At 41.7% G+C, this 27,525-nt stretch overlaps 3 protein-coding genes across 3 annotated transcripts in view; 1 reads left to right on the top strand and 2 right to left on the bottom strand.

The window, feature by feature from the left end:
* The window catches only part of raph1b (Ras association (RalGDS/AF-6) and pleckstrin homology domains 1b), a 42,692-nt gene extending 27,011 nt beyond the window's left edge, over positions 1-15,681 (bottom strand). The window contains exons 1-2 of the mRNA XM_028572467.1: positions 15,408-15,681; positions 5,034-5,116 (exon numbers count right to left, since the gene is read on the bottom strand). The gene's annotated coding sequence lies outside the window, so the exon portion shown is untranslated. The remainder of the gene's footprint in view (positions 1-5,033; positions 5,117-15,407) is intronic.
* On the top strand, positions 14,598-20,238 carry si:dkey-1h24.6 (T-cell-specific surface glycoprotein CD28). The gene is made up of 6 exons (XM_028571752.1): positions 14,598-14,671; positions 16,922-17,073; positions 17,220-17,634; positions 18,778-19,107; positions 19,218-19,339; positions 20,013-20,238. Exons 3-6 carry the CDS (start codon positions 17,556-17,558, stop codon positions 20,121-20,123), a joined length of 642 nt encoding a protein of 213 aa, XP_028427553.1. The 5' UTR covers positions 14,598-14,671; positions 16,922-17,073; positions 17,220-17,555; the 3' UTR covers positions 20,124-20,238.
* Positions 20,239-21,159: 921 nt separating this feature from the next.
* On the bottom strand, positions 21,160-27,309 carry fastkd2 (FAST kinase domains 2). Its single transcript, XM_028572131.1, has 12 exons — positions 27,270-27,309; positions 26,260-26,922; positions 26,057-26,160; positions 25,784-25,892; positions 25,435-25,558; positions 25,090-25,229; positions 24,686-24,858; positions 24,401-24,564; positions 23,538-23,774; positions 23,198-23,294; positions 21,814-21,928; positions 21,160-21,472 (listed from the first exon to the last, which is right to left on the bottom strand). The coding sequence occupies exons 2-12, from the start codon at positions 26,914-26,916 to the stop codon at positions 21,392-21,394; spliced, it is 2,001 nt and encodes a 666-aa protein (XP_028427932.1). The 5' UTR covers positions 26,917-26,922; positions 27,270-27,309; the 3' UTR covers positions 21,160-21,391.
* Positions 27,310-27,525: the final 216 nt, after the last annotated feature.

The raw sequence follows: 27,525 nt of genomic DNA, 5'->3' as shown, positions 1-27,525 counted from the left end.
TTTTTGTAACTGTGGTCCCAGCTGCCTTCTGTTGATTCATCAGTTCCCCCCCACGTGGTTTTGGGATGATTCCTCACCGTTCGCATGATCAGGGACACCCCACGAGGCAAGATCTTGTGTGGAGGCCCAGACCGAGGGAGGTTTGGTGTGGTGCTTCTTCCATTTCCTGATAACTGCACCGACAGTTGATCTTTTCTCTCCAAGTTGCTTTCCGATTCTCTTGTAGCCCATCCCAGCCTTGTGCAGATCAACAATCTTGTCCCTGATGTCCGTAGAAAGCTCTTTGGTCTTGCCCATGGTGGGGATGTTGGATGCTGGTTGTTTGGGTGTTGACAGGTGTCTTTTATACAGGTAACGAGGTGAGGCAGGTGTATTTGAAGATAATTGGTTCGGATTGGGGCTGTGTCTTAAAGAAAGACTAACTGGCTTGTAGGAGCCAGAATACTTGCTGTTTGTCCAGGGGGTCAAATACTTGTTTTTCCTCATCAGATGGTTATCAATTTTAATAAATTCATATGATGTGATTTTCTGGAATTTTCTTTGGGATTCTGTCTTTCACTGTTAGAATGTACATATGATTACAATTGTAGATTTTTGCATTCTTTGTAAGTGGGCAAACCTGCAAAATCAGCAAGGGGTCACATACTTATTTCCCCCACTGTATGCCTGTGGCAGGAAATCTACCTGTATTAACTCTACATACCATCAATGGGTGATGGGAGATCTTCATAATGAGTACTGTGCTTTACCACTTTCATCTACCAATTATCCATCAACCTTTACACTTAAAATCAAGAAAACGGAATGTAAATATGGATCTTGTGACTGCACTGGATTTTGGTCAATAGAGGCTTGTGTCAGAGGCTGCTTTCTCTACCTCCTTGGTATCAAATTGGTATCAAAAAAATATCCTATAGGGATATGATATTATTTTAAGACAATATCGCCCACCCCCTATTCCCAAAGCAGGGTAGCTTTAACATAAATGTGCACTAATGTTCAGACAATTCTGCCTTATAGAAATAAAAAACTATCATTGGCCAAAACTTGACAAACGTCACATAAAAGAGGAGGGAGCGCATTTAGGGGAACAACTGATGAGCGAAGAGAGATGAGATGCGTAACAGGCCAACGAGGAAGTGGGGGGAGTGATGGAGGAAATGATGAATGGGTACAATAATGGAGGGAGGGTGCCGGCTATTAGATTGTGAATAAACGGGAGGCCCTGATGCCCAAAACAATTGCTCCCGTGTCATTAGTCAAGCACGGCCAACAGCTTGCAAGTAGATGAGGAACTCGCATGCAAACACACACATATAGATCCACAAACACATACGAGCTCACTCAAGCACAGTGTGACACAGTGAAACACTCTGGCTTATACAGCCAATTAGGAAGGAGGGGCAGAGAAAGGGATGGGGGCCAGAGAGGGGAGAAAGATGAGGAGGATGTCAGAGGTGGACAGATGGAGAGGGAGTCGGGGTGGGGGGGGGGGGGAATCCGAGCGAAAGAAAGAGAGAGAGAGAGAAGGCAAAGCTGAGAAGAGGAAAGAGAGGGAGCATGAAAATGTATGGTCACACTGGTGGGCGGTAGGTGTGAGGACTCAACAGCTCACCAATCAAATATCAGAGCGAGCCAAACTTCAGCTGCCCTGCATCTATTCGAGCAGCCATCGCCATGGCAACACACACATGCACATCCCCACGTTGATGTGCTCCGCAAACAGACATGCAGCTAGCGCAAGGCTTCAGTGTGAGCTCGGCCTCAAAACATCAGTAATAACCAACATATTGACGTGGTGCTTCCACATCCCTGCTCCTAGGGTGTCCATCTACCTGTTCATGTAACCACAGCGCATTCAGATGACGTTTGCGTGGATTTCCATAATTTCCCAATACTTTATGTTATGGTAGGAAAAGAAATAAATAAGAGGTGGTTTGTGCTGGGTAAAACAGCTGACCTTCATGTAAAGCAGGCCACAGATTAAGTAGCACACAAGTGGGCAAGTCTCCCTTTTTGTCTTATCTGTATCCCTCTCTCTCCCTGACAGTCTCCCTCTCTCTTGCACACAAACACAGCAAGGATGTGTCAGCTTCCCTGCCTTCCTCCAGGGCAGCAGTCCAAATGTGAAATCAATAGTCGTCCTGCCCTCAGGAGATTGGGTTACACACACACACACACACACACACACACACACACACACACACACACACACACACACACACACACACACACACACACACACACACACACACGGTTTAGGTGGTCTGCTGCAGTGGGCTCACACACACACAGTTTTAAACATGATGCAGCACTGCAGCAGCAGACAACAGAGGCTCACTGCTGAGAAGAACTAGCCAGACATTAAAAAGGGTACTCCTTAAAAAAAGTTCTCCACTGCTCTGCTAAAAGCATAAAAAAGGTAAAAAAGAGCTGCAATGCTGTAATGTAAATTGTTGCTTAGTAATGCTAAATGTGTAACTCTAAAACATTTAGAACCTGCTGTAATTTATCTAAATCAATGGGTTGTATCTAGGACACTGGATAAAATAAAACAGGATGTACCACAAGGCTGAATTCTTTGATATCAGTGTCACTTCAGATTAGGGTTTCTGCAGGGTTCACATAGACCTTTTAAATACCACATACAATGCAGGCCTGTTTCACAATCATACCGGCCAAAATATGAAAGTAGAATAATAAAAAAAAACACAGTAGGAACAATACAACCTAGAACTATTTATTATTATATCAATTTCTTTTGTACTTCGCAGCAGTATAGAACAATATTTTTTCACTGCCCTCTCATCTACTCTAGATATATTTAAAGTAATTATGGTGTTCACAGATAGAATTTTTATCATCCTTTAGCTGCTTGGTCTAGCTGAACAGGAGATTTACATCTGCCACCTGTTCGGGAATACAAAGCACAGTAGGTATAAACATACTGCACAAGCAACACATGCCCAGACACACGCATGGACGGTGACAACACATTCATACTGCCACAAGCCAGCCATGGACAACGTGCTGCACCTAAAAGAAACGAAAAATACACATACGTCTGCACTCATGCCACAAGCAGCTGGGAATGTTTTCCCCTGGTATCTTACTACGTTTCCCATCTCCCCTTTGCTCAGTCCTTCACCCCACAACCCTTGCAGCTGGCCACTGATTGGCTAATGTGATGAAAAGCTTTCTGTTGTCCAAGTGTGTGTTTGTGTGTCTCATCCAAAATGTGTTAGTCGGTTTCCTGCCACCTCCAGCATTCCTGCCGTGCCAACGTTGCCATCCTTTCAATTCCTGAATACCACACACACAAGTATGGTTTGTCATTTCCCAGAAGTCTTCGTGGTTGCAACTTGCATATCTTCGGGAACAGCAGGGAAGATCATCTCAAGGACAGTTTGTTTTAAGAATGCCCGGTGCATAAATGAACAATGACATATTAACCATGGCCCTGCATGAACATGTCGAATAATATTGACAGCTAAATGTGTCAACGTCAATAAGCATCTCTGTATGACAGCCCACATCACACACACACACACACACACACACACACACACACACACACACACACACACACACACACACACACACACACACACACACACACACACACACACACACACACACACAGAGAGAGAGACTACAAACCTCTCTGACACATATGCATGGAGCATATGTGTCTTCCTCTTCTCAGCCTCAGGCTCCATCACTGCTGAGGTCCCAGTTTATAACCAGGCTTCCTTCCACATCCTCACTTTTTTTTATTTTATTACACAGTATGTGTCTGGGACTTTGTCCATTCACATTCTCCCCCATTAGTGTTTTCTAGACACGTTAATACTTTGTCCAGACGTGCATTTCCCAACTGACAAGCCATAGTCTAACTTTTATAACATTTAGAATTAATTTCCCCATCACAAATGGAAAAGCCATGTCTAGGTTTAAATTAGGAAAGGTTACAAGTAACAGATTCATCTTTTACTCCTTATGTGTCTTCTCAATAAAGTTTACCTGACCTACAGTATGTGGAAACCACCACTGCAACCGAAATGCTTCCAGGACATTTGAATTGGCTAGTTTGCCTAAACAACAACAACAACAACAACAACAACAACAACCTAAATATCACGGAAAATAGCAACCAGGATGCCATTTTATTTGTGTTAGTTATTTTGCTTTGGTTTATAAAAAAGGTGCTTATGCTCTGGGTCTTGTATACTGTTATTCTGCCCCGGGCCACTTATATCAGCCATAACTCACTACAGCCACTAGGATGCTTTTTTAAATTTTATTTTGACAGGGACTGAGGTAATTGACAAAAGACAAAAATCTGTGCTGATGGTCATGTGTGCTTTGCACACGCAGCCAAGAAGACACTCTAGAAAAAGACATTGCCGCCATCCCTTGTAGAAATACAATTGGAAACACTGAGACTCTGGGTTGCAAATTCAACGCAGATCTGTGGTAGTGAGAGAATAAAGGCTCACTGGAAGGAGCAGCTCTTTACTACAGACTACAGCCCAGTTCGCCCTCACATGGTTCTACTTTAGTCAGGAATTATCTCCTTCAGCGAGGAAGACTCTCCCCTGACAACATCCTCAGAGGCTTGACTCCTCTTTCATTTGGCTTTGATTTACAAGACCTTCTGACGGAGGTTTTAAGGACGGGGTGAAGCCTACCACTCTCCCCCAGCTCTGAATTTTCCACTCTCTGAAAAATGTAAAAGCATTAAGATGACATATGATAGCTAGTATGAGCACATGATGTCTCAGACATGCATGTCAGAGGCGCTGCAATAAAACCAGCATTTGAGACCACCTTAAATATAACATCTCTGGCAGCTTGCTACAACAACAGCTTGTTAAAAATAACAGTCCCTGTGGCATTTGTGCAAGAAAGCATCAGTCCTGCAAAGCTTACTGGCAGCAACGTCAATACTGCTTTTCCTCTGCTCAGAATTTATTACCCACAGAAAGTAGCGATGGCACCATTTACTCACTCTAGTTTACAGGAACTCTTACCTCTGAAGTGGCTTTCTCTCCTTCCTACTGAGGTTAAAGGTCAGCAATACCCCCACTCCACTCCGTGACAGGGCTTTTATCCTCTGGAAATGAAAAAAAAGGAAGAAGAAAATCTATAAGATATGATTTAGTGTCTATTTTTGCGACTATAGTAGCAAAACACAATCCCTTCTTTGGTCGCCTCATCCAAGGCCATTAGTCTGTGAAATTCCAAACTTATAGATCGACTGCGTTTATTCTCACTGCACTGCAGGAGAATTCAGAGACCTGGCAGCAGGCAGCTAGAGGAAGGCAGAGCGATTTCACTGTCACAAGAATGCAGAGGATTAACTGTGGAGTGTGCTTGAGCGAGAGACTTGACTAAGCACAGACAAAAATGACAAATGACAAAAAGCTCTGAAAGCAATCAAACGCAGTTCTCCCTTCATTAGAAACTGTCTTCATCATTACTGTGAGATTTAGAATGTGACATTGGAGCTGCGGAGGCCTTCTTTGACTACAAAGTCAAATTTGGAGCCACACACGCAGCCAACTTAATAAGCATGGTAACCACTGCAGGCTAATAATTTCACAACATGAGTCAGAGTAGAAACCAAAAGCGTGTCAAAATTCGTACTTGTAGACTGACTGTGACTCACCAGTCTCCACAATGCTGACAGGCGTTAAACATTTTTACGAATCATCAACTTATACACAAGTGATGAGTAATACCAGCCTAACGATATTTTATCTAAAACTATCTAAATGCTGAATCATAGTCTGGTCATAGAATATAATCTGGCCATGTCACACAACATGTTGCTTGTAGATTGTAACATGCTGAGCTGGCCTGGAAACATCAATGCTAGGATTTGGTCATAGTGTGTATTAACTGTGAGTCTGTGTGTGTGTGAGTGTGAGTGTGAGTGTGAGTGAGTGTGTGTGAGTGTGAGTGTGAGTGTGTGTGGTAGGCAGCTGATGTTATGGCCGTCTCCTAGGAAGCTATTCCTGCAGGCTTCAGCTGTTCCTTCGTTTTTCTAAACACCAACTGTTTGGCCACAGCATGCAGCCCTTCTCTTGGCAGAAAGTGTGTGCGTTACTTCTTGTAACAGGACGTCAGGAAGAGTATGACTTTAGTGTGCTTGTCTGTGCATGTGCACGTCATCCATATATTGTGTGCTGAAAACACACAATTGCCATCTCAGATTACAGGTCACCACCCTCCCCCATCTCTTTGGTGTAATTTGCACACAGTTAACGTGTGATATCACTCAGTCAACACAAGGCCATTGAACAGGTGTGGCAGTGACACATGGATCTGTGCAGCTGCAGGGAACACAGTTGCTCCAGTCACAACAGCACAGGGGCCGGCAGGCAGCTGCTCCAGTGCTGAAAACAAAGGCAGGCCTGCGGCCCATGCACAGACAAACATTACCAACTTGTGATCATAAAGCAATGGTTGTACAAAAATAAAAATCATTCATCATCAAAGAATCAAAATCAACAATTCTAGACATGACGTAGGTACGTTTTCCTCCTTGGTTTCCCCTCTAAATTCTGTAATAAAGAATGCTCAGGAGACTCCTTGGGCACTCTGAAACCATGCAACTGCCCAAAATGATGCCCTGTGTATCACTGCCCTTACAACAGTTAGTTTCAACAGTTTTTATGTGGCCTAGATTGGTGCCCTACTTCAACAACAGACAAAGGGGAAAACACAGGGTCCTATGTAGTGGACACAGGTGTGTCCTTGTCCACCCACACTTCCCCCATTAACAGTAATCCTTTGGGGCAGCTCATTTCCTGTCAGGGCAGGAAGCGGGAAGGAGGGCAGGGCACTGTGCGAGCAGGGGTGTTGATGATGTCACAGCAGGAAAAGAAAGACAGGACTGTTGCAGGGGGAAGTACAGCAAATGAGTAAGCAGGCAGGCGTCGGACAGAGCTGAAAGCACAATATACATGTCCAGTGTATGTTGGTACTGTATGTCTGCCAAATCCCAAATATGTGACTTCTACTAATCATGCGTCAGAAATACTTCCTGTGATGAGAATTTGTGTGATAGAATAGTCGTCCATATAAAGACACATTCTATAAGGGTTTTACATGACCACATAACAGAATCCGAGTCCCAAACTGACATTAAAGAACAGAAAAAAATGACACACAAGCAACTACACAGCTTGAGTCTTTGATACTCAGGATGACACACCTCATTAACTGAGCAGATCAGTGCACATCATGCCCCTTCGACACTTGTGTCGGACCAAAAGAGCATATACTCATCATACTGAGTTTCAGTTATGGTATTCATTGAAAGATTTCATTTTTGAACGATTATACAGTTATCATGCAATAAACACCATCAGAAAAAGTAACATAAAATAACATTAAAAAAGTGATTTTACACTGGGGAATCGTTCTTAAAATGCTGTGTGAGTTTTGTACCCTTTATGTGTTATATTTAGTGTTGCAAACACCAACTTGATTATTCTGGGGGGGGTCGCAACTCGAAAAGGTTGCGAACCACTGCCTGAATACACTAATAATCTGTATAACAATGGCTGGACCAAGGGAGATTTATTGATCAGAAACACCCAGGGGCACCTTAGTCTGCTTTCAGAACAAGATAAGGCCTCAGCAGTGACCCTGAGTGTTCTTGTAAGGGCATTTAGGTAAAGCAGCAGTCAGATAATTGATGGTTCGCTACAAAGCCAATCTTTGCTGAGAAGATGCATTAGTATTGATCAGTGTGCTTTTATACCAAGTCAAGTGCAACTCAAAGCTTCCATGGTTGCTCAGTGGATGGCCTGACCTCTTCAGTAGTTCAAAAAAAAAAAAAAAAAAAAAAAAAAAAAAAAATCACTTCAAAAGTTGTCTGCCAATTTTAGATTTGAATACCAGATACCAACATGACCAGCATTGGGGGGCTGCATTCCTCAAATGACTGCCAGCTGGTGAATACACAATTGTTCAGGTTAAGTGACTTACCAGCAAGGCTAAACAAACAACCTGCCCTCTTTATGAGCTTTACCTCATGGTGATGGGAGTTATTGAATGGACCTTCCACTACTTGTGCTATTCCCACTCTCACACAGTGATGTCTGGTTGCGATTACAAGGAGTTGATCTCCTCTCCTCAGTGGGATTCTCCACGGTCCGTGCAGCAGGCGAGTACCCTGCTCTGGAAAAACCACACATGGTGGGAATTATGGAATATTGCTGCGTCAGGAATGTTCCCACGATGGCCAGTGGGATCTGATGAAGGTCCCACTGGCTGGCTGGCAGCCGGGGGGGTTTATGGGTAATGTAACACACATATACAGAGTTACATGATCAAATGCCTCTTGTGTTAGTCTACATTTGGACCTGTTCCTCTTGTGTTGGATCATAATAGTCCTTTGTGTGCACTGGTTTCATTTAACTGCTAAAAAGAAAAATCGGTTCAACTCTCAAACCTCATCATTAGCACAGCTTCCTTACAGCTGTGGTTAAATAACAGAAAACTCACTTCTGATTTACACTGTTTCCTTCCAATAATCTCTCAACAGCAGTGTAGGGTCAAGCTGACTGACCTCAAATACGCCAAGTGGCCCTCCCCATATAGCCTCAAAGCCGGTCATGGTGCCAAATTTGGGGGCAGGTCAGTCTCACTGAGTAGAGTTGCCTGTGTGGCACGCGGGGCAAAATAATCAGGAATCACTAGAGAGTGAAGATCAGCGGAGCAGAGAGAGATTAGCAAGACACTCAGCCACTAACTTAACCCAGAGACTCATTCAATAGAGGCTTGGGCTGACTCGCAGAGCTGCCAGGGTATTAGTCAATGAGATTTGGCAAAAGGCAGTCACACAAGCACACACACACAGCGCTACTTTGTGAGATCAAGCCTGCAGGTTTGAGTGACTGTCAAGGGATTCTCTAGCAAAAAAATGTGTCAATCCGCTTCAACCACGGCAAGCACGGCTGTTTTTACATGGATTCTCTCAGCGTTGTAGGTCAAGGCCTGAAACTCGAGATTCCTTCAGTGTCCTACATGAATGTTGGTGTAAAAAAAGAAAAATGGAGCAGCCTGCCAACATCAAGCTGTACAGTAAATGCAGAGCACTAGCTTGAAGCCAAGTGTTGTGAAAAAAAAAAGTGTGACTTCCAGGATTTGGCAGAGGACACAAGGAAAACAAAGAATGACCTCAGTGTTTCCAAGCCATCGTATTTCACATGACATCAGCTGCACTGAAGAACATTTTATTGATTCTCATAAACCTTGCTCTCCTGTCCTCTCCGCATCCCCGATCTTTAACCAAAATTAAAATGGTTTCCTCACAGGTGTTCTTTCACTTCCCCAAGTTGTTTTGGCAGCCAGCTCGGTTGTGGAGTCACTAGTTACAGTGGCGATGTGTGGTGACCCTCGCGGCTCTTGCCTCGGGATGTTATGAACGGGAGATGTGATAAGGGCGGGCTGCTTTCCAACCCCCTCTGGTTTCCCTTCCGAGGATTCACCACACGCTGAAGTACCGCCTGGATAGTGTAGCTACTTCTAACAGACACGAGCTGGGGTAACTTTCATGATTATGGGTGAGAGTGTAGTTAAAGTCTGAGGGGGGAAAAGTAGGCTACATTGCATATTTAATGGCAAAACAAACCATTTCAGCCCCAGTTTGTGGGTGTAGTGATAGTTTGTGTCTTGAACTGAACACAGAAACACTTGAAAACGGTTGGAACATTTAAATAATGTAAGAGTTTTTGCTTCAGCGTATGTATGTAGTTTAACAAAATCCTTACAATTGCTACAATTCAAGAGGATGACAACTTAAATCCAGTGCATGCTCAGCAGGTCTTAAGTCTATTTTCTATGCGTGACAATATATTAGTTTGTTCCAAATGATTCAGGCACATAATGCTGCTTTTGTAAACACACACAAACTTGACATCCCCAACACTGCTGATCTAAGGACATTATAATGTCTATATAATAACTTTCTCCGATAGTCTTATAATGCCACAATTGTTAGTGTATTCTAAGTGGTATATAAAACTGAATCCTCAGTGGATTTGACTGGAATGTAACCGGGAGGTCAATGATTAGAAAGCAACTTTACAAGTATTAACATTTTGCGCCAAGTGGCAGGCATTTCACAGGGAGGTGAGGGAAAACAGCAGTTCATTTTGCTTGCATCTGTGTTTGTATGATGGGCTGTAAGTGTTACCAGAGACTGCAAAAAGGCAAACAAACCCCATCAATCCTGCCCCATAAACACACAGACACGCAAACCGCTGTTATGGTTTCTTGAGAACTAGCTGAACTCTGATCAGACGGGTAAAAGAGACAACAGAGGAACTGGCTGTGCTGATGTTTATCCCAGGCTAGAACACGTCGCATGATCTGCTGCAAAGAACTGGCCGTTTAATTCAATCAGGGGTGCAAAATAACAAGCAATACACAAAGTAGGAAATAAATCCACTTCCTTCTTTCAAGTCTACATCTTACCCCAGACAGCTCATACATCATCCTGTCAACAATGTGTATTTTTTTTATACAGCAGCTAGTCAGCACATGTATATATTTCCTCTGAGTTAGCACTTTGTGTGGATTTTAATAATCTCTGAAGCACTCTTTCTTGCCTTAAGCATGTTGTGTTCTCTCCATGTCAAAGACCCATTATCCATGGCCCAGCTCAATCCACACAGACAGACCGCCCCCATCCATCAACCCATCCCGTGACTGTTACAGTGGAGCTTTAACTGGACTTTGTGGTGGATTACATGGGCAGGTGAGGAGGAGAAAGAAACATGATACCATAAATCACCGCCTCCACGGCCCCATATGCGTTCAGCTCGGTGATACCCATTGCAGCTGCTGGAATTCTAGCTGAGAATGAGATTCCCTTTTCCACCCTTGCATGCTAAATCAAGTTCAGGGTGATTACCCAACTGTGTGCAACTTAACTTAAAAGGTAGGTGAAGAAAAAACACAGCAAGAGGGCCTCGAGACTATAGGGTAGTCACTGATCAATACAGGTGTTGTTCACGATGACTGAATGTGATAGAGTGTAACAATTAAGACAGTATGTCTCACAAAAGAAAATGTTATAGGGCCCTCCCCCCCATTTCCTTTTTAGTTAACAAAGATTGACCCCCTGCAACAGTGAATGGAACACACCGTCTGTTATACAGTAGAGGAGGACGGAGTCCCATCAGCAGCGAGAATCAGCCACCTGCCATTGTCAAAGTCACACTGATTAATAGCTGCCTAAGCTGCTTAAACACAGGGTAGAGGGAAAGAGGTAGCACACAAAAGGGACAATTAACGAATGAACAACAATGTATTGTAGCAGATCAGATCAAATATAGGAAAATGGATCAAGGAAGAAGTGATGCGGAGATAAAGACTGAAAGACTGAGGCATGTACACTGAGTTATGTAGTTTAATAGGTGCATCAAGTCTCCTTAAAAACAAATACAGATCATGTTAAAATTTGGTGTCTGCCCCTCCTTATCAAAAAAATAAGGGCTTATTTCCAGACCCACAATTTTCTACAGATGCTTAACAATTATACAAGCCTCAGTGGACAGCGAAGTGAGTATGGGGTGCAACTACCACTTTTTGTCCACTTCAAAATTTGCACCAGCTCTCTTCATCTATACAGTTGAACTCACAGCTAGATGCAACAAGTGCAGGCCTTTTCTCTGATGGTGGTGGAATGTTAATGAAATAACCCCTGGAACACAGTGGAAACCGCAAATTGAATATTATCCAGCAATGTACTGTACTGAAAAGTGGACTTTTCCTTTAAGAGTGTAAATCCCACCAGGACTGACCTGTACTAAAAACGTATGCAGCGATGAAAGTTCTTTCAGGAAAAAGCGTTCACCTAATGGCACAGATATGAAAACTAACATGGCAAAGACACCCAATTGTAGTTCAGTCTTCGCCATTTGTAAGACCTGCGTATGCGCTTGAATGCACCTGCTGAACAAGGAACCAGATCCTGTATTGCCCTGAAAATAGAGGAGGGTGCCCTGGTTCTGCCTACTCCAATCAGCGGTGCGGTCGGAGAATAGAGGCTGCATTGTCAATACATTGCTTTAGCACAGGCATGACACACCTTGATGTCTACACCATCCACATAAGAGAGTAAAAGTGCAGGCTCCACTGCCTTATCCTTACTATTCACAAGAAATCAATCATCACAAAAGAAAAGGCTGCATGAATCTCAAACAATTTATTTCCTGCCATAGAGAGCACAGATATGAGTCTATAGGTTTGTATGAAAAGGCCAACAGGAAGAGCAACTCTATCTGAAACAGTAGTGGTTTTGCAGGCTACTGGCGGGCTGGTCAGCCATTTGTCTTTGTTTCCAAATGGCAGGGGCAGCTGTCACCAAAGGTCAGCAAAATGTTACAAAACAAGGCCCTATAGAGGCTGGGATCGCGTGCCTGTGACAAGAAGGGGGGAACACACCCAGGTGGAATGACACAGACACTTTCTCTCTCATGTAACGCACCCATAATGTTGCATCTTGTTTGGTACCAAGGAGTGCCGATGCAGCTGGTGGCCTTTTGCAGTTTACTCACAACTCCCCAACCCAAGGCAAGGTACCTCCTATCAGTAGAAATATCAGGTTACACTGTCCCCTTCGGGTCTTCATCAGGGTGTGTTGAAGGCTGCGTTTGAAGTGCCATCCTCCGCCTGCCCTCCACTACCCACCTACACCCCCTGGCTGTAACACAACCTGGGTAAACTTACACCAAGCACCATCGCCACCCCCAACCTCGTCTTTGGAGCTTTTGTGCAGATCAGACTTATGCCCATGGGACATGGGTGGATGGATGGGAGGAGGTCAGACATGGCCCTTGCAACTCGCACGATAGAGCCAGTAAAGTGCTGACAGACGGGCAGACCAGCACGCAGAATTGCTAACACACAAACCAAGAATAGCTTTCAAACCTCTCTTCTCTGAACGCAGTCTCATGGCATCATTCCTCAAACCCAAAACATTATTTGACAACTGTTTTTCTCATCTAATCAACTACATCCCAAGGAAATCAAGCGTACACAAAAAAGGATGAAAGGCAGCAGAGAGATGGAGGGAGGAAGGCAGACAGGCTTATTTTTCTTCCCTTCCACTTGGCGAAACAAGACAGAGTGGATAGAATGAGAATACCATGTTTCTGGTTATGTATTTTGAGCTCTTCCAAAATATATACTCTAGCTCCCTAGGTTCTTTTTTCAATAGCCTCCCTTGAGAAAGAAAGCTGACAGTGAAAAATTCCTTACATGTGCTTCTAAACAGGAGCAGTGAAATGACACGCTCTCTTCTAACATGTGTTTTACCTCTGTGGCTGGAAACTTAATCCACGAGTGAGCTTTTTATGACTGAGCTGTATACCATAATACCTGAATGCAATGACTTCAGGACTATTAAGTCTACTGAGTAAATGCCCTGAGGTGCTGTATTATGAGGCGCATGTCCACTGTTACTTTTTAAGTTGTTTGTGTGTGCACCAATGCCATCACAACACAAACCCGTTCATGGCATATGTAAATGATGATACTGCATCAAACAAGCACTTGTTCTTTTTAAATTATATGATATGATACGTTACAACTACAATGCCAATAAACCTGTTGCAATTCAGCCACAGGCCTAAAAATAACCACACAAAGCTGCTTCTAACATTTAAAACAGAGCAAATATTTACATAACCAGTTGATAATACAAGTTCTTCAACTCATAATGGGACACAGCAGGAAACAGAGACACAATAACAATACCCAAAGGAACAAAAACTACATATCACTGGGTTCATTTTCTGTATTTATAAAAGTAATAAGTGGCATATGACTCCTGCTGTTTTCCTCTTGCAAAAAACATGACAAGCCTAAAGGCATCTGCCTGAGGGGAAGCGACCAGAAGGCCAGTAGTTATTTTCATCCCATTAACTGAACTGCAAGCGAATGGGCTGCATTGTTGCTGCACTGTATCCATGCCCAGAATAATGTGCTTCTAGTCTAGTGCTTTGTGGATGCAAATTAAGCGTGCCTTAAGGACACAGACGGCCTATTATAATGCCACTGTGGGGAATAAAGGCTGGACCAAGTGGCATCTTAGTGGCTCTTTTTTGTTGGGTTTGTTTTGTGTATTCAGCCCCGAACAAAAGCTGAACAGTTAAAAAACTGTCCTCGCCTGGCCTTGGTAGAGTAAATAACCCACAGGCAATGTTAACTGAGTGACTACCTGGGCCCATATGGTAGCCAGCCAGCCAGCGGCATGGTGTGCAGGCAGCTCCTCTACAAATGACCTTTGAACCCCACTGTCAATGAAGGGTCAATATCTTTCTAGTGTTAATATCTGAATGCATGCCAAGTCTGAGTTAGACTTGAGAGGGAAACATAGCTAGGTGTTTCGGAACCTCTTAGTATTTTTTTGCCAAAAAAGCAGCAGCAAAGTTTAAACACAATGTGTTTGAGCTTTAACTTTTCCACCACATAACTCCCTAAGACGTTTTCTAAATGAAGCAGTGTAGTTTAAAAAAAATTCTTCTGGCTAAAGTGGACGCTAGCATTAAATTGAGGATGGCCAATGGTCAAACTGGCTACATGTTATCCAATCTCCGGCGGCGTCATCCAACAAAGGGAATTAAAACGAGCTGCAGTGAAGAAGGTAACTGATAATGAGCTCAACCCAGCCACACTAACGTAAACTAGCCTACCACTTATCTTACAGGTTTTTAAAAGACATACAATATGGGGTTTAAAAAAAAAAGCACCAGTATGATACAAACATTAGCGCGACAAAACCATCGGCCATTACCAGGAGCTGATGATAGCCCCCTCCCGCTGAACAGGGTGGAGACTAGGCTATACATATTCCTCCTGCTCAGTTAGATGCAGAGGAGGAAAATTAGGTTGAAAATACCTTGTCGGCAACGACTGAGTGCAAGGGCTCGGCTATGGCAACATAATTACAACATAACAATAAGCTCACGTTCAAATGCCTCTCCCATGAAAGCTGCGGCTCTTTTCCCAGTCGGCCCAAACGCTGCACGCCCTTTCTCCCCAAGAAAGGGATTGTTCAATGGTCGCATAGGGGACACACAAACCCCCCCCCCATTCAAAACACCCTGCCACACAACACACACCTTTTCTAACAGATTCACATTGTTTCTTAATACCTGGCCTACTGGTGCTTGTCTTTAACAAGTGTGGTAAACATTCAGTAGCCTTTAGCTACTCCTCCCGTCTCCTTTCCCGAGAACACAATCTAGGATGGGCTGGCTCGATACATTGTCATTTATTTATGATTGACATTTTAGTCTCTCAGCATGCTTATTAAAAAGGAGAGAAAAAAGGCGTTAGAGAATTAAAACATTCCGGAATAATAAAGAAAAATCACTTACAGTGAAACGGGATTCACAAAGAGGGTCCTCACCTCTCCTGTGTTCTCCAATGGGAGAGCAAATATCCCTGCCCTAAGGGAGAAAAGATGAAAAGCTCCTGATATAGGCCTACGTGTAGGCCTAATTATCTGTTTAAAAGATTAATCTAGTTTAAAAACCGCCCGTTATCCTCATGTTTCCACACGTCGCCTCGTCTACACACAATCCCATTCCTACTCTTCTTTCCCGGAGCTGGTGAGGAGACACGCTGCGCGTCTCCGTCGTTTCCTGTCCAGCCCAGAACCCAACGCTGCATTCAGGGCCTGTCGGAAAATATATTAATTTAGAGTGGATCGCAGAGAAGAGGAATGATCTAGCTAAATGACAGATACGAACAGGGTAGACTGGAAAAGAGATAAATTGCGGTGATATCCGATTGGACTGGTTGACGCATTTTAGCCCAGTTGTCTGATGATTAATTGGTTAAAGAAAACATGTCCACGAAAGTAGCAGTCTTGGAGGAACAGTGAAGGCAGCATCAGTCTCCAGTAGCTATTCCTTGTAGTCAGTGGGCAGAAGATAATAATAATAATAATAATAATAATAATAATAATAATAATAATAATAATAATAATAAAAAAAAAAAAATTGTATATTGCTACTTTTAAATATACTTATTTACAAAAGCTAAAAAGATAGAGAATAAAATCAAGGTAAAATATGTTAAAAAATATAGTAGATGAAAGCAGCGGGGGTTCTTGCTGATGCTCTCCTAAAGCCACCACCAGACAAAAGGGCCTTGTTCCAGATTAGGAGATTATTGCGTGTTATCCATATGGACACATGGCATTAATAACCCGTCAATCCCCATCGTCCATTTTCTGAGTCAGAATTACAAACAACAATTTAGAAATGCTATTATCCCCACTTCACAATCCCATGAATCTGTCACCATGTGTTGCCACACAAAGTATTTTCTACCCTTCTATGGTCTCTAATCCCTGCACTGGGCAGTTAAACGCTGTGAACAGGGTTAAACAGGGAAATGTATTGAAGCAAAGTGATATATGGTTGCAATTAATATAAGATTGGAGCTGAATAGCTATTTTCCTGGTTTGTAGCGGTAGAAAACTAAAACTAAAATGCTTTGTTACCATCTAGTGGACAAATAAAGCTATTGCACTTTCAAATGAACCCCATTTTGCTGATAAAGCCATGGGTTTTTAAATCAAAGAATCAAAACTTGGCTCTTGGGACTACACCATGAAAGATGATAACCTTCTCTTATATTGTATTCTTTTTATTCTTATTGACATGCTTACTGTGCCAGCGTCTGTATATGTCTTAATCCATGACTCATACAGTATAGAGTATAGTTTCTTGTTCACTTCTCCCAGAAATATATTTCTCTGCCACTTAGCCTTTGGGCTACCTCTGCCTTTTAGTGAGGCAATGACACCTTGGCAATCACACAAATGTCAGTTGTCAGTTTAAACCTGCTCAATACCGGTTTTTGTGCTTCTCATTGTGTTCAGTTGACCTTCACACATGGAACACTGGGTCATTGCACTTTTGGTCACTCTCCACCTCCAGCTGTGGCTGCAACAAACAGCTACACAGCAGAAACTACACACATTTCAAGAGTATTTTCCCATAATATCTTTTACAGTGACCATTTGCATTCCATGTAAGTACTGCTCATTCTCTTAATCTTTGTCTCCACACAATGATGCAATGTAACAAATAAGTTCACTTGATAGGAACAGAACTGTCCCGCAATGACCTTTGCCAATGAACACATAACCATAGTCTCAAATGAATTTAATGCTAAAGTCATCAGATGTTACAAACTCTGGGAGAGAGCGGAAATATCAGAAGAGGAGGCGTTTTCTGCCACAGGATGTTTTCCCTCATGAGAGGATGTGTGAGGTTCAGTCACTGCAGCACCGTGGGAGTGTTTCAATCAGAGGCACAATGAGGATATGATGCATTACAGTCGGAGGAACGCATGCATGGAACCAGGGTTGATGATATCGAAGTACCGGATCAGATTTCTCCGCAGCATACAGTTAACGTAGTTTGCTGAAAGAGCTTGAACTTTTAGGTGATGAGGGAAAGCCTCGAGGACATCATTCTGCTGGAGGCAAGTTCACACTCTCGGTGCGAAAGATGAGAGCTTGCTGGATGTTCATGATCCTCCTGAGCTGCAGGTTATCTCATGCAACGGAGTGTCAAAGCATCTGCAAAGGTAAGTTGTAGACTTTATTGCAACACATACATTCTAGCTTCTAGTAATTCATATACTCATGAAGATTAGTATCCAGGTAGCAGATGGATACTATTAATTAGCAAGAAATAACTAATACAAGTAATTGCAAAAGACTTTACTGTGCATACATGTGGTTACAGTGGGACTGTTTGGTTTCATAACACCCTTAAGGGTTAACACCCTTAGTAGTTGTGCAGTAAAACTTAAGCATCAATGTATTTAGAGGGTTTAACTGCAGCAGGGGATATGTATTGTGTATGTATTGTGTGACTACTCTCTAGTTGACAGCTTTGGTTAAGTTTAGGCCCATACAATATGGGAAATTAAGTTGGAAGAAATAGCAATGTGTAGGAACGTGTTCCCTTTAGCTTCTAGAGATTATACTGTATATTCACTTATTGACTATTTATCTGTTGATTAGCACCTAAGATGAACCTTATAGTACCCTTATGCCGGCTGAATTTGTGGGTTGAGGCATTTGATTGTGAACTGAGTCAACAGAGTGAACAGAGGAATATCAAAATAAAGTGATTGCTCAACTTAGGGACATTTTCTGTTTACATAGAGTGCAGAACACATTCATTTAATTAAAACAATAAAAACACTAATCCATGCAAATAGCACTCCATCACAATAACCACAACCACCACCTTGTGAGTGGCATACTTAAGTCAGTCAGTGGCTGACTCAAGTATGCCACTCACACGGCAAATCTGTTTTTCATGAGAAATGTGAGGCTGGTTAAAAGAGGTAAATGTGCTAAGATGTGCTGCTATTGAACAAATTCCGTGTGGGGGTGGAGTTGCTGTGAAATGACGAGTTTCAAAGCCTGAGTATTTCAGTTTGGGGAATTAAATGCAAATAAATCAATCTTTGCAGGAGTTGTAGCTGTAAGAAGCAATTTCCTTTGCAAAAGTTTGGTGTTGGTTACAGACACAGGCATTCTGACTCGGTTTACTGCAACAAAACACAACAATAGGCTAGCTCTCTGCTTAGCAAACTTTCCTTAGTTCATGACACCTAATCAGAGATATGACGTTATACTGTGTATGTAAGAGACATCTATAGTTACAAATCAAAATACAACTGCACCCTGAATCATTATCCCATTTTTCTCTCCAGACCAGCTGAAAATCAACTGTGTACCTACCAATGGCAAAGTGTTCGTGCCTTGCCCAGAGTTGGAAGGCACAGACGTGACTTTAAAACTTTTTAAAGACAACAAAGTGATTTCCAACCATACATGCAACCCAGCCAACAATACATGTCAGTGTAAACCACCATGCCCCAGTGTCGGCGTAGAACTGTATCAAACGACAAACACATCAGTCTTCATGCTAACTGGAGTGAATGCCAATAGCTATGGTTTCTACAGGTGTGAGCTCATCATCACGTACCTTCCCCCCCTCAGAACAAAGCAAAGTACTTCGAGGATCCTGGTACTTGTAGAAGGTAAATATTCCTAAGAGGTACATACGTTTTAAAACCAACAGGAGCCCATCTATAATTGTGTGTGCATAGAGTCAAGTACACTGAATACTTCCTAAATATGTTTCTCCCAGGACACCAATGCCAGTCCCCAAGTGGAGATCAAAACAATGGATTTCTTTGGATTTGGATTCTGGTGCTCGTACTTTTTGGCATCTACAGCTTAATTGTCACCATTATTGCCAGCATCATCTGGGTAAGATATTCCTCAAGCACATACAAACTAACACCAGATGAGGAAAAAGTAAAGTTTGGAAATTGTATATAGAAGCACGTACAATATTTAAATGACACAGTAACAGCCATTTTGTGTCATTCTTTGACTACTTGGACTATATATATATATATATATATATATATATATATATATATATATATATATATATATATATATATATATATATATATAGGGAAACATTATCTTTTAACCAAAAGAAGTGAAAAGTTCTCACCTGACAATACCACCCCTCAGTAACACATAATTCAGATTGCCAAAAATCAAATCTAAATCATCTATTTTGCAAGTCAAAACATAGATGTGACTTTTGAAAATGAAATGTTCTTTTCCATAGCTCATCTCACTATCTCAGTTTTTACTATATATATATATATATATATATATATAATTTGGGAAAATTGTTGTTCTTCTCCATGTTTTAATTTTCTTGGCCTGAAAATAGTCAAAGTCTAAAAAAAAAGTGTGTAACCTTTAAATTATGACATGAGAGCTACACATCAGGTCCCCAAATTCCCACAAATCCCCACACAAAATCCAGAGGACACGATCTCGGTGTCCTCAATGATAGCTCCGTCCCCCTACTCTGATCCATCATGTCTCTTCACAGACCTGCTGTGGTTCTGTCTTACAGGTAAAGTGGAGGAGGTCGGATTCCCAGAGTGATTACATGAACACCAAACCCAAAGCAACGAGGAACCGCAAGAAAAGAGGCTTTCAAAATCCTATACCACGACACTTCTGATCACCCGTGCATCCTCTCACTATTTGCACAGCTATCCTTGTTAGTTTCAATATTAACACATTATAGTAATTTGCCCCGTGCAGAGCGGGTGAGGTTTTTCATTTAGTCCATTGTGTTGTCAGGTTGTTTTTGTCTATTTCCTTTAACAGTCCATTGTGTTTATTGTCAGTTCTACTAGTTGTATTTGGATACTATTAATTAGTCTAATACAAGTAATTGCACTTTACTGTGCATACATGTGGTTACAACTGTTTGGTTTCAGCAGTTCCTTTAACAGTTGTGGCTGTTCCAAACAATAAAAAAAAAAAAAAAAAAAAAAAAAAAAAAAAAAGAAATACCCACTTTCTGTTTCACTTACTGTCCCTAATTGTCACATACACACCCAGATCTGTAGCAGGAACCCCTCTTTGTGGTCGAAACAGAAGGCGAGGTCTGAATGAGGGGATTTAACCACATTTCAAAAGAGTTCACTCAGCTTGTAAACCTGTGTGGTGATATATGTGAATCATGGGCAACCACAAATCTAAAATGTAAAAAGCCGTTACCAGTGTTATGGAGTCGAACAAAATATAATGCAACAGATTCACATCACACATCTCTTTCCACGCTCTTATTTCTAAGAAGACAGAAAGATCAAAATGTGTTTTCAGAGAGGTAACATCACTGGAGCTGATGAGAATCAGATATACAACAAGGACAAGCTTCAAACAATAACAATCTGCACCATTTCCTGTCTTACTCTACGGTTTCTTTCCTTCCTCGTGCTTTCTGCAGATGTGGCTGCTTCTACATTTACCTTGCTCACCTTGCAGTTTCTGTGCAGCTATTGCAAGCGCACACACTGCTTTTATTGGTTTCATTCAGCAGCTTACTCATCAGCTACCACACGCATCAGCAAGACTAACATATTGTTTCTGTTAGCTTTTTGAACCATTTTGGGACAGATGATTAAAAACACGCTAAAAGGTTGTTTCCATCCCACACACTCTCTTCTCTGAAGAAGAATGACACCGTTTTACAAACTGGGGAAGAAAAGTTCAGGTTCACTTTGTGTTTATCGCAATGTATCCTCATTTATTGAAAAACTCTAATATATGTATTTCTTCTTCATGGTTTACAAAGCTTTGAATAGCACAACACAATCTGTGCGTTTGTGACGATTGCACAGGTTGAGACTACTGAAGCAGGTATGGCTTGTGGCATCCATTTAACATCGACGTCTGTGCTCAAGATCCCGGTTGCTCCACTGTAGATTGTGCGTCTGATCTTTAGTGATCTGGAAAAACATGTCCCCTTAGGAAATCTGTCCTCTTTTCCTCGGACGCAGACTGCAGCTCGTGCTCCGTTACCTGGAGAACGGGATTAAGATTAGGATCATGTAAATCACTCAACACAGTTTCTTCTTCAATTAGTGCTAGTGTCATTTATAGTAGACAGAAGCATTTTACTAAATGTCAGTGCGCTACTGTCAAGGAGGAACACAATATTTCAAAAATATATATTCAGAGGAAATTAAACACTCATATCTGAAAGGAACATGTGGCTGAAGGCTGGTTTTTATTTAGGTGGCTACAACAAATGTAGAAATTAATGTCGAAATAATATTCTAACACTTGATGAAGTGTAGTAACTACTCAATCCTTAGAAAAGGAAGAGCCAAACTCAAACTGCGATCGTGTCCGAGTCTCACCAAAACAGGGTTATATCCCAGGATCTTCAGATGGCGAATCTTGACAGCCAGATGACCACGGGGATTGGACGTGCCATAGCAAAAACCAGAGTGTGGTGTGCAAATTACTGCAATTCTGGGACATCAAGACAAGAGTTTCTCAGCCTTAAAAAGGTCAACATTTGAATATAGGTACAGGCATGACAGGGTGAAAGTGGCGGTTTGGTTATAAGACAAAAATGTGAAACCTGAAAATAAACAGAGCAGATTGTGGCTTTCTTTAAACTTAGAAAATGACAATGGGGAGCATTTTGTACTTGTGACACGCAGTTAACTACAGACGTTTACTAAGAAGGGTCATTATAGTTTGGGATTTTTAATTTCTTTTGTTCATCTACGTTTATCCATCTTTAAATATTTGTTTTAATTTTATGTTTTTATGCATTATGATAAAAGTTCAGTGAAAGCATGCAAAATGTATTTCTACAATTTTTTTTCTGTACAGTGTAGCATCAGAATGATTCGGCTGAATTTATGCAGGTAAAATACATCAGCAGGCTCAATAGAAATCTAGTTACAGCAGCACTGAATGACTGAAATCAGAACAATTTAATAAATCTAGACAAAAAAATATGTGTGCAATAGTGAGAAAAATAGATGAATATGTACATGTTCTATGAATTTGAATGAGTACTCAGTAAACTCCCTGTGTAGGGCTGAACAAAAATAGCTCCAAGAAGAGGACAACAGTACATAAAAAGTGTAGATGTGCACACAAATTAAGAGTAAAAACAAATGCAAAGTCAAATAAAATAAAATATATATATATATATATATATATATATATATATATATATATATATATATATATTAAATAAACTAAATGCACACTACACAATTGCACATACACACCTTTATGACATTTTAACTTATGTTAAAGTTATTTATTGTTTAGAGTACTTGGATTAGTTTTTTTCTTTTTTAACGCATTGTTTTCAACCATGTCTTAAGTTGTTTGCAACCTTGTTGCTCAGTAAAAGCAAGTGACTGAAAGTTATATTTTAATATTCTATTTTGAACCTTGAAATGATTTCAAATGGGAATTTAAAGCATCTGTAATCATTGTGGTGTTAAATTAACACACACACAGTCCTGCTTTTAGAGCACTATTTTATGCCTTTCGCAGCACTTTATATAACGGTCTGTGGTTGTTGCATGCAGATATTTGACATATATACGCAATCATGGCATGCATCAATAACCGACATGGTCAGAAGAGAACGCCCAAACATCCTCTCCCGCTGCTTTCACATCAAAACTTAATCCAAAAATGGGAAATAAGCACATTATATAAAAAACTAAATACCACTGCAGATTTCTTATCGACTGCAAACCGACATCCTACCTTTGACTGCTCTCTGCTGGAGAACACTCCTCTCCTGCACAACTACTGGTTTCAGTCACAGAGGTTTGGTTTGGCACAGGTTTGGTTATCACACCGTCTGAGAGTCAACACACACACACACAAACACAGGCGCTTCCTCACATCACAGTTTCAAGTTAAAGAGCAAAAAGCAGACACAATGAACTATAAGTTATCATGTGATGAGTCGACACAGTTAGTTATAAAAGGCATTTCTGTGGAGGGATAGCCAAAAAGACATAAACCTGAGCCGAGACTATGACAAGCACTCAATGTATCACTCAATCATCTTCACTTTTTTCCTCCAATATTCTGTCTTTACCTATGAGGTAGAAGTTCTCCACCACCACCATTTCCTGCAGCATTGTGTCTGCTTGGTCCCCCAACACACTCTGCAGGCCCTGCGAGAGCGACGGGTTCACTGTTCGACTGCTAGGGCCGGGGTCTCCCAGGACAGATGGGGGGACCGTCAGGGGCTGAGGGAGCGGAGGACGCTCAAGACGCAGGCACAAGTTCACTGTCTGGAACATTCTCTCCTGGCTAGGGAGAAACCTGGGTGCTGAGGAAAAAAAGAAGAGGAAGTTCAGATGGATAAAATTCTAAAACACATGTGCGAGGGGGAAGAAGTGGCTAGGGTTGGGTATCATTCAAAACATTTCGATACCGGCAATGATAGCGATACTGTGACTTTGATACCAGTTCCTGAACGCTACTTTTTTTCGATAGCAATGTTATAAAATCCATCTTAACGAAAGGAATTACAACTTTACAGTACAACTCTTTTTTTTTTTTTTTTTCAGCTTCAAATGTGACGCACGCTGTGGTCAAGTCTTTTTGAAATACAACACACACACTTGAGCCTCTCTCGGTGTGTCTCTACGACATGTAGATTAGACAGCCAATCACAAACATTATTACATTTTGGTAGAAGCATGCTGCATGTTTATTGGCTCACTGACGCTGATGAGATTTACTCCTTAGAGATTGATATTTGGTAGTGAAATCAAATTTTTTGATACTCGATACTATGGAGGCAATTCGGTCGGTGCCTAAAATGTACTGAAGTTCAGTACCCAGCCCTAGAAGTGGCAGACAAAAAAGACGAGTATAAGAAGTCAAAAGGCAGAAAAAGAGACTAGACTGGCCAGCATTTGCATGTGTGAGTGATTGAGTCCATCATCCCACCTGTCGTTTTAAACTTCTCCAGTGTATTGCTCTGCAGGAGTTGCTCCAGTGGTGCAGAAGGGAAGTGACCCATTAGACACAGATGGTAAACAGCCTTTAACAACTCAAACCCAGACATTTTGGGCAGATAAGAGTCAAGAGCCTGGCTCAGACTATCTAGGAACCTGGAACAGCAAGATGAAACCCAACAAAAAACAGTTATGCAACATTTATGGTTTATAAATATTATATGATGAGCATGTGTACGAGTACAATTTGAAAGATGAAGACATGCGAGAGACCTACTGTTGTCTCTGGTGCTGCAGGTCATAGTTAAGAGAGGAGTACACCTTGAGGACACAGAGGAGGTCTTTACGTGTCAGATACTCTGGATTGGCGATCACCTTATCAGCAAAGGCCTCCATCAGGGCAGCGGGACAGAAGGCAAGGTTCTCAAAGACAGACAGGAAGAGGACCACCTGAACAGAGATGAGGAAACTCTTATTTAAAAAACAAATACATACTGTGTGTGTGTGTGTGTGTGTGTGTGTGTGTGTGTGTGTGTGTGTGTGTGTGTGTGTATATATATATATATATATGTGTGTGTATATATATATATATATATATATATATATATTTTTTTTTAAAAGTACTTAATGATGTTGACTTAAGTGTTAAACATTTTAGTAAACTGCTGTATTTTGCAGCACCTGTTTCTTGGTCCAGATGTCTATTGTAGAGGCGACGTAGTCTGAAATGCCAGTGAGCAGTTCAAAGTCTCTGTAGTGCAGCTCCCAACAGGACTGCAGGACTGTAAACAATCTGTTGAAGGGGATTCCTTGTAGGTTTTCTACCAGAGAGACATGGAAAAGAAACCAAAGATGCATGTTGGTAAAAGTCTTTTCACAAGTAAAATAGAATATTTCAGGCTCCCTATATTGATTCTGTGACAACTCTGCAAAATGTGAAATCTATAAATGTCAATTAAATTATACTACAATTAAATAATAGTGTTTAATAATTTTATATTATATATATCATTTTTTATTTTTTACCTTTAATCGTCTTACTGCAGACATCCAGGAGCGGTCTGGAGTAGAAGCCCATTGTGGCCATAGTAGAGATCATGTACTGGGTTTTGGGAAGGCTGAACTGGTCGGTCATCGATAAGGCCTTTGCCTGGAGGAAGCCGTGTACAGAATGAGTGTCAATGTGGAATGGATTCAGTTGCAGGACAAAAATACTACAATGTTATAATGAGAAAGCTGATATCAGAGAATATGTTGAATAGTCAAAGACATGCCTGCACAAGAGTTGGCAATCAGAAACCTGGATCATTTTAGAATCACATATAGAGGGATATGAATACCAAATATGGTCAAAACCAAGACTCATAAACCAAACCTCGAGTTTCCGTTTGAGGTCCAGCGGGGCATCTTTCCCCAACAGACGCATCATGGTCTGGAGAGCCATTACATTCTTGATCGTGGGAAGACGGGCCTCAACCACCAATCTACAGTAGGACATAGCCAAAATAAACATCAACGTAAACTGATCTGGAAAAGAAGTGGTGAAAATCTATATATAGTAATAAAGGTTTTTCTTCTCAGCACCAATTACTAAATTCTGATGCTTATATTTTTGGCTGAAACATATGCATTTTTTGACAATCCTGACCTCATGCCCTCCTTAAGTGCAACAACGTTGGTACTGCCCTCCATATGTTCCAGACAGGAGGCCAAGATGGACAGGCCCTTCTCATCAAAATCATTCAGATTCTCCTGTTAGTAGACAATAAAATGGATTAATGGATAAACAACAAAACAATTTCCAAAATAAAAACATGTTTGCTTGCTGGTCGACTGTCTTTCACTGCCTACCTGGCAGGTTCGGAGGAAAGTTTGGACCACACGGCTACTTTGGGGGACACCAAGTTTGACCATGCTCAGGAGAGAATAAGCCATGTCGTCACTGCGCATGTGCCCCACCCTCTTCATGGCCTTTTGCAGGAGGCTGTCAAAAGCAGGATGCTCAAACATCAGCTGCAGCTCATAGCGCCGCTGCTCATCTGACATCTTCTTAGTGATGGACCAGATGTGGGTCAGGCAGTTGCTGACCTGTCGAACTGTGGGTGAGTATTGACAGGTGAGGTCTAACACATCTGATGGGGAGCCACAACGCTGCAGGTGGTCCCTAAAGGGTGAGCTCCTTTGTATCTGCCTTGAGGCTGTCGCCTCAGCTTGGATTTCAGCGGGCAGCGAAGAGTCTGCCAGTGGAGAAGGGAGATGCTGCTCCTTCTCTTCCAAGTCTGCATTGTGAATACTACTCTGAGAGTAGAACCTCACTGAACTAACAAAACTCCTATCCAGGCATGCCTGGCTTTGCCTTGCGGCCCAAATGTGTGCTAACTGCTGACTGGGGAAAGATTTGTCTTTGACTGATGTTGTCTCCAGGAAATTGCGCTGTTGCCATAGAGACCTGCGGCTGCAAAAGCGCAGACCCCATCTGATGACTTCCTCCGTTACCCAGACAGACATTGCTCTCTAAAAAGAGCCAAGACGTTAAGTTAATATTTATCCGAGGCTTTCCACTTTACATTCTTGGAAACATAAAAAGAGAGTTAAGTTATGGAAGTAGTTAGAACAAATGGTGTATTACAAAGTACTATGACTACATACAAGGTCAACAGAAAACACTGGCTAGCTTAGCTACATTAGCTAGCTAGCTACGCTAAGTGACGCCCCCTATTACTCTAACCGTGGAGACATACACATAACTGTCCCAATGTGACACATAGCATTTGCTAGACCATGTAATATTTGACATTAAACGTTTTTCAGCAAAGAGACACAGAGCTACACTACACCAGCTAGCTATAAAAAGAGTCCACCGTTTGCTTGCATGCGATACTTCGTGCTGTGTGCGCTGCGATATTTATTCCCCCTGTCAACAAATTGGTACACCACATATAACAAAAATGCTTATTGTGAAAGAAAAATGTCTCCAGTGTTAAATTTATTTACAGTTAATAAAAACCAACGTGTGATCTATTTTAAACCATAGGTCTCACAGTCACCATAAGGCATAACACGTCCTGATATTGGTTCAGTTTGTGGTGTTTCCTACACGGACTCAAATACGCGCAA

The sequence above is a fragment of the Perca flavescens genome, chromosome 24 (genome assembly GCF_004354835.1).
Source record: "Perca flavescens isolate YP-PL-M2 chromosome 24, PFLA_1.0, whole genome shotgun sequence".
Lineage (NCBI taxonomy): Eukaryota > Metazoa > Chordata > Actinopteri > Perciformes > Percidae > Perca > Perca flavescens.
This window is presented reverse-complemented; position numbering and strand designations above follow the sequence as displayed.

Coding starts and splice junctions, on each gene's coding strand:
- si:dkey-1h24.6 (XM_028571752.1), top strand. CDS start 17,556: ATGAGAGCTTGCTGGATGTTCATGATCCTCCTGAGCTGCAGGTTATCT. Junction 17,635..18,777: donor GTGTCAAAGCATCTGCAAAG/GTAAGTTGTAGA, acceptor TTTTCTCTCCAG/ACCAGCTGAAAATCAACTGT. Junction 19,108..19,217: donor GATCCTGGTACTTGTAGAAG/GTAAATATTCCT, acceptor TGTTTCTCCCAG/GACACCAATGCCAGTCCCCA.
- fastkd2 (XM_028572131.1), bottom strand. CDS start 26,916: ATGTCTGTCTGGGTAACGGAGGAAGTCATCAGATGGGGTCTGCGCTTT. Junction 24,565..24,685: donor CTGCAGCACCAGAGACAACA/GTAGGTCTCTCG, acceptor TTGCTGTTCCAG/GTTCCTAGATAGTCTGAGCC. Junction 23,775..24,400: donor GGAGAAGTTTAAAACGACAG/GTGGGATGATGG, acceptor TTTTTTCCTCAG/CACCCAGGTTTCTCCCTAGC.